Source organism: Amphiura filiformis, chromosome 18, assembly GCF_039555335.1.
Source record: "Amphiura filiformis chromosome 18, Afil_fr2py, whole genome shotgun sequence".
NCBI classification, from domain to species: domain Eukaryota; kingdom Metazoa; phylum Echinodermata; class Ophiuroidea; order Amphilepidida; family Amphiuridae; genus Amphiura; species Amphiura filiformis.
This window is the reverse complement of record NC_092645.1, coordinates 58849137-58856964: the sequence shown is the minus strand read 5'-3', so window position 1 is coordinate 58856964 and position 7828 is coordinate 58849137. Positions and strand designations below refer to the sequence as shown.

The window sequence follows — 7828 nt, the reverse complement described above, 5'->3', positions numbered from 1 at the left end:
CCACCTTGAGAGACGAAAAGGTGGTCTATTCTTGCCACAGATACAAAAAATTAAAGTACAAAAAAACTTATTTAAGACCGCATTTCGTATTAGATTTTTAACTTGGGAAGGGCTTTGAGACGGAACTATTAAATTTAGATGGTCTAATCACTGCGCATCATCAGTGCATCATCATACGTCTGTTGTTATTGATAGATATTGACTCCGTGGAACGGGCTGAAAATTAGGTAGTTTAGTAAAATTCTTCATCAGTTATTTAGTTACATTTGGTTTATGCGTTAAAGTACCCAAAAGAAATCAGTTCCCGACAATACAGTTCTTTCAGGGACACCCTGTATTCTGCTACTCTGTTTCCATGTGATTATGTAGAAGTTTAAGTAGAATTCGAAGTAAATTTGGAACGGTATTTCGAAATCTCTATATAATTACGTGATTACGTCTACGTAAATGGTCATATTATATACATATCAGTGAGAAGCTATCAATTGTATTATATACTTCGCCTTTACTTACATCTACATCTTTAAATCAAGGTCAATGCAATTACAGATTTTACAGCTTTATATAGTACATATGATACATGTTAGAATTTTACGATAATTTCTGTGACGTGACAGTCAGACAGTGGCGTAGATTTCTTCGTGATATTGGGCCGGGGGGATGGGGTTGGAAAAAATTCTTGAAGTATAGGGAATCCAGCACCTTTTGCCTACAGAATAAGTTCATAGTACAAATGCGCGCTGAAAATTTTGCTATTTTGAAGCTAAACTGATGAAATATGGTGCAAAAGTGTAATAAATGCGCACAAAGTGCGCGAAAATTTGAACTTTGGGGGCTAAAATGGGTAAATATGAGGTTAATTTGGTCAGAAACCCATATTCAGGCGTCAACATGGTCCATACAATCATCCCCTGGCAAAATATTGGGGGGGGGGGGGATTTGTCCCCCCATCCCCTGGGATCTACGCCTATGCAGTTAGAGCAATAATATATATAAGGTTTTTGTCAAATTTCTATTTGTTCCACAAACTGACATTATTGTAGTTGTGTTATGTGCCAGGAAGTATTTTCACCGGGCGAAAAAAAATTCACCGAGAGGAAAATAATTTAGATAAGAAAACAACTTAGATTTCTAACGGATTTTTAAAAATTTGATTCAAATATGCAAATTACCATTATTTTCACTAAAATTGATGAAAAAAATACTACTGATTGTACATCCATTAATAATTTCATATATTACCTCCTTCTTCTTTACTCTAAACCAAGAAATAACGTTCTATTAATGGATGCCCTATTTGAAATAGAGCATTGCATTGTGGGATACCATGATGCCTGCGCAGGCAACATGTTGCCTGGCCCGGGATTGTTTCCTGAGCAGGCAGTCGGACCGGACTGGTAATGGGAGATTACTATACAGAAAAGTTGAGGCTACATGACAGGTTTTTAACAACTCGATGACTCACTGGCACAATAACTGGCACTGATACTTAAAAATGGGACCACGTTTATGCCCTACCCAGCAAACACAAAATGTTTTTGACATTATTCGCAAAAGGTTAGAAAATGTTGCCAGAAAACGTTTCAATGTCGGGTTATATAAAGGGTATATAAATGGAATGAAATGTTCCATTAATTCCATTCATTTTTTACAAAATATTCTAACATTTAAAACGTTTTTACCAGCATTGTCTGACCACAGGTCTGACTTAACTTTGAAATAGCCTTGAAAGTGCAAACAAACTTTTTAAAGGCTCAATGATGATAATTTGCTCATTTGTCACATTTGTCACTAGCGCAACCGCAAACTAACGAACCCGATCCCTCTGTACCCATTGATCCGTAAAACCGCTCTCTATAATAATCTATATCACACCATAGATTTTAAGTAGCCAGAAGGCAATTGCCTCCCTGTGGGACATCTTGTCCTACCCTTGTGTTATGCCGACCGCCGTGGTATTTTGGGGTTGTTTGGCTATTTTTTGATCATTTCGTCACATTTCAGCCCTCCTTGAAAATCACCTTTCTACCTTTGATCCCCGCCCCTCTTGAAAATCGGTAAATGTCTCATTTAAGACAAACGATCCCTAAACCTGACACTGACCCTATAAACCTAACCCTAACCTCTAACTCCTAACCCTGATTAGTATATGGTGATGTTTCTGTCTTAAATGTGACATCTAGACATACAAATCATGATTACGCCACCGATATCACAATAAATTATGAGGTTCTGTCAGAAATGTCACTTCTCAAGGCTCTCGTGTAGTACTCATCTCACATATCCCAAAGATTTCCATCCGAACTCGACATTTGGATTCACACGCCGTTGGGTAGACTTTGATGCTGTCAGTTTGCACAGGCTGAGCAAAGTTGATGATGACGGGAGTTATTCCGTCAAAGTTGGCATCGTATTGCTGTAGTTAAAAACGTAAATCACATATACTTAAAAGGTAAATCCGATTTATAGAAATTTCAGACAAGCCCACTAGCATTATCTCCACTCACTTGAATCGAATATACTCCCATCCCCCATTTTACCCGACCAAAGTCGAGATTTTTGCATCTAACTATATAACAGTGCTAAAGAAAGCTCATAGTGTTTTCTCATAACCTCGGCAACATATTTGGCCCGAGATATGTTTCCTGTGGGAAAAGTGGAAATCTAATAGATGGTTACACTATTCTATACTTTTCTGTGGGCATTTTGATATACACAAAATCAAATTATGGAATCAGACTGTTTTTGTGATTGTTGTCCTCAATATAAGGTATAAAATACAAAATGAAACAATCTAGCACACACCTTGCACCTAACAAGTTAAAATAAGAGAAGTCATTTGTTTACCTGTAGTGGTCCCGAAAGACCGCCAAATTCAATCTCGCAACTGATTACAAACTTAGCTGTGCCGCCCCCACCTTCTGACGAACCACCACGACCCTGCAGCACGATACCTGATACATAACGCTGTGTAGAAAGTGTCACCCCGATCCATAGCCCGCTCTCATACGAACGTTCCCAGTGGTTGTTATTAAATAATCGAGCCCTGTCCGCATTCCCAGCATCATCTGAAGCTGTAATTTGATCATCGCCGATAACATTGTTTTCCATTCCGAAAGGTTCGATGCACGAACCTGGAATATTACAAAGTAAAATCAAGGACATTAGTTCAGTCTCCAAGTTTCTAGCAATGTTCGTGTGACGAATCATTTGACATACTAGTAATTCATTTTTGTACGTGAATGTAGCCTTGTCCAAGTCCCCACTCTTCTCACTCCTCCTCATCGATCGGCACAGCTACTTCATAGTGGAATACCGTAGTGTGTAGCACACCGACATCGCCTGTCTATTAATTACTTGGTACACAAGAGATACTAAAATCAATACCCGGGATCGATACACGTGAATGTCCTATGCACGATTTTGATATTCAGACGAAAATCTTTGGATACCGGGTAGAAAATGATGAATATCTCCCGTAAATGATTTCGTATAAAGAAACCAGATGTGGTTCCTTGCACTTGAACATACGTGTTGAACAGATATGATAGTCGTTAGCTCACGTATTGAAATAGAAGCTTGCGTCTTGAACTCAAAAATTGACAATAATTCAAAGTTTTTATATGTGCCGAACACCGAGCACTACTATATAGCGCAGTGTATAGGTCAATCGAAGCAGTGACCTATGGCGGCCATGCTATATAACACACACACAGCGAAGTCAGCCACCTTGCTATTGTCAGTAGCCTTAGTCAGATGTCCTTCGGCCCATTATACTATTAAACAGGTAAGAACAAAATGGTCATGCGTGGCGGTGGATTCACCCTACCATGGCGATTTCTGCCATGAAGATATCGGGGCGATGACACTGAGTGTAGGGGAAAAGAGATATCGAATGTAGGGGAGGGAAGGGGGAAGGCGACACTGGGGAAAGGGATGGGTTGTGCTTATCGGGGCAATGACCAGGGGTGTCTATTCTTCCAGAAAATTGAAATTATTCCCTCACCCTACCGCGCTGTGTCACATCCGTCCCCAGATTCTTCCCCAACTGAAAACCTCCAAAATGGACCAAAAAGGGAAAATTTTAGGTTGGTTGCTATCTCCGGGGGGGCACTCCCATATATTGACATACGTCATGAGCCCATGAAAAGACCCCGTTATTTTTGGCAAATCCTACACCCAATGACCCTGTTTTTTTCAGTAGCCTACACTGAATGACCCACTTTCTTGAACAATTAGTCCTCAAAATTGAAATTTTGGCGCGCTAAGTTCACACACATTTTGAGCAAAATAAATGAGTTTTGTCTATGTTGTACTGTAAAATTGGGTAAAAAGCTATTTTTGATTATCAATGATGTGAAATTTTAGGCGCTCCCATACAAAATCACTCCATTTTTGACATTGCCAACACTGAATGACCCCCTTTTTTCTGAAAATTTCCACACCCATAGACCCCTAAATTCATACGCTGGTGGGCACAGGTATGTCACTTTCATAATCGAGTGCCTCCCCCGGGTGCTATCTACATGTACTGTTCCTTATTTTCTTGTTCCCTCCCTTCCCTGACTGAACATAGGTGTGTTGTGAGTTGTTCTATTCTGTCTTCCCTAAAAACATCAAATTCTTTCCAAGATGGTACAGTCTGGACACTGAACCATTGCATCTATGGATAATGGTTCAAGGGAAGACAGGTTGGTAAACACCTCTAGGCTCTTTATTACTTTCAGAGCTAGCTGTGATTTATTATTTACAGGGGTGTGAGAGTCCAGCTTTTTTTGTACCAGTACACTTGCTCTGTATAAAAGTATAGGATCTTCCCAAATTGCAGCTTTTTGCTAGGTGTATTGCATCTAGGGAAGAATAATCAAGGATTTGGATCTGAAGCTGAGGTTTAAAAGGGAAGATAAACTTGGACAATAGAGCTAGCTGTTAACTAATTGATGGTTCTTCCCTTAGAATCCCAAATGCTTCCCTAGATAGGCAGATGTCCAAACTAAAAAGAAAATGGATTTTGTATGAAATATATGCAAAGCAGAGCTCCCTTAATCTTAGTGTGCAAACTGTGTATTATTACCTATAGCATGACCACTAGTCACTATTGCCCAGGCAGGGAAGAATTACTGACCCAACTTTTCCCTGTTTTATGATATTTTTGGGATGGGAATGGATAAAAGCCAAAGGACCACTACATGTATGCTAATGTTATGTACCCATTATAATTCTTCCCTAAATGACACTTGATGAATTCACCCACCCTGTAGAGCAGTCACTGCCAGCCAGTGACCATCTATTTCATTCCAAAAATACCATAAAACATAATAATACATGTTCCAGTTTTTCCCCAAATTAGTTAATTTTATTTTTAATCTTCCTTGAATCCTGTTGACTTTCTTCTGTTTTTCCCCTCTCTTTTTTTTTCTTTTTCAAAATGCAAAATTCTTCCCCAAAGGGGTAAATTATTCCCTCCCCTTTGGGGGCGATTAACGGAAGAATAAACGCCCCTGGGCAATACACTAATCAAAATCAAATAATCTCCATCATCATGCATCGTTTATGTTTCATACAAACAAACAAACAAACAAAGAATTTTATGACGCTTATACTTCGAGCTTATACCCATGCCACGCCAGTCCTGTACCGTCCAAGTGTGATTGATATCCGATCCATAGTTTTCATGCAATATAAACACAACCGGGTATGTATCCGATATATAAAAAGCGTTCTACCCTATTGGATAAAATCCAATCGCTGTCGCTCATACAACATAGTATAAATTTAGCTTCAGATGTTATGATTACAGACAAGTTCTGTCCCGCTTTTTAATTCTAGACCTGGGCAATACCAACAGTTATCACACAACACATAGGCCTATTTTTTAAGCTATTTTTTACATAGATATTCGTTTATATATCAAATTATTCATCTTTTTCTGCTTTGTTGTGGTAGATTTTACTCTATAAACTGTACATTTGTGTGCAAATTGAGGGCGCTATTTACATACATTTTGAATTTAAATCAGCCAAATAATATGAGTAATTCCTTATATTTTATGATAATAAGTTTACATTTTTTTCTGATGTTCTAATGCCATTATACAAGTGCCTGCCCCTTCTAAAGATGCAAACAAGGTTTAAGATAAATAGCGCCTTCATTGTTCACTTTTCTTAAAATGACTAGATTTACATGCCATCAAACAACCGTGTGTTCTTGGGGCGATTGTTTTGCTTTGTGAGGGAGGGTGGAGCATGAGGGGAGGGTTTCAGCAGAGTTGGGGTGTTTTTGGATGAGGAAGGGGTGAGAAAGGGGTAAGTTGGGGACGAAATGGGTTTGAGAAGCCGAGTGTTATGTGCAATAATACTTTTATTTAAATTTATTTTCTATGTTTTCAATTATTTTCACTTTTTACATTTTTGCAATTACCTGTTTCTCAGCATTTTAATGTTTTATATCTTCATTATATTGTTAATTTGTTGATATGAATCTTGTGTAATTGTAATGTTTTCTACAGTGTATAACGTAGCTTCCATGTAATTTAGCATTTTGTTGAGAAATGGTAACTATAAATATGAATATGAATAAATATGAATACCCATCCTACGTACCATTATAAGCAACGCTGTCATCCGAGGATTTCTAATCGTAACTCGCATCCATTTAGACCACAAGTATGAGGCTCCACGCGTATCACGCTAGTCTCGACAGCATTGTCAAACATGATTGTGGCAGGGAACAAACCCTCGATGTTTGCAGTGAATTCCTGTTAAGGAAGATAATGTTTTCTCATTATTGACAAACATTTTGGTGTCGCTTGCACGATTTTTTAACATGTATACTGGCGGGCCGTTATTAATACAAGGGTCCCCGCCACGGGTTTCTGGTCTAAAAACCACCTGATATTAAGGACAATAGGCACTGTTGCCTGAAGTTCACCGCGTAGGTTTGAGGTACAAACCTACTTTCTTATACGCATGTGTATATGAAACACTTTTCCTTCGGACCTACCTTCTTTGTATTACTCTTGGTATCAGTCAGATACTGTAGACGACGTCCACCAACCTGGACCTTGATGTAACACGATGCAACCCAACGATATGCAATAAAATTGGAATACCCTTGTGTAATGATGCCTGTCACAGCCTGAGCTACTCCAATGTAGATCTGCAAAGAAAGCAGAGGGTACTTGAAATTGAAGGCACGGTCGTTAGGAAGTAATTCATATCAAGTTGTCCAGTCAAGCTTTACGGGGGCACATACCAGCGTGTGACCCGTGAAGCAGGATTTCTTGCAACAGGGTTTAAGCCTGATAGTTCCTGATCAGACATCACCAATAGGTGTACTCTAAGCGTAGCATCTCTCTTCTCCTTACTATTCAATAGTCGCAGTCTTATCACCTCGTGTTTGAAACGCTGATTGGCAATATCTCCAAAGATGTCATCATTATGAAATCCAATGCCCATATCTACGTTTCATCCACAGCTTTATTGGAAAGGATACAACTAGTTTCTAAATCTAACTTGATTTAGTTTCTTCTACTTCATTTTCATTTTGCTTCAACTGCTGACTCTTCTGATATTGAAGCCATTCTAAAGCCTCCAGCATACTTTCCTGCCGATTGCCGCTGCGGCAAGCGGCAGGGCGTTTCAACCAATGACAAGCCTTTATTGTGTCCGTTTGTCTGCAATGCGTGTGCGCCACGCCGCTCAGCGGCAAGCGGCAGGGTAGTATGAACCCAGCATTACGCAGCAAGCAAGACACTAGCTTTCTGAATCATTCTTCTTCCACCAACAGAGGGTGCATTCAAGTTTCATATGAAACGTGCAGCATTGTC

General features: G+C 39.2%; 1 protein-coding gene across 1 annotated transcript; it reads right to left on the bottom strand.

The window, feature by feature from the left end:
• Positions 1-1323: 1323 nt before the first annotated feature.
• LOC140139533 (lactadherin-like) lies at positions 1324-6749 on the bottom strand. The gene is made up of 3 exons (XM_072161254.1): positions 6603-6749; positions 2848-3134; positions 1324-2416 (listed from the first exon to the last, which is right to left on the bottom strand). Exons 2-3 carry the CDS (start codon positions 3109-3111, stop codon positions 2252-2254), a joined length of 429 nt encoding a protein of 142 aa, XP_072017355.1. The 5' UTR covers positions 3112-3134; positions 6603-6749; the 3' UTR covers positions 1324-2251.
• Positions 6750-7828: the final 1079 nt, after the last annotated feature.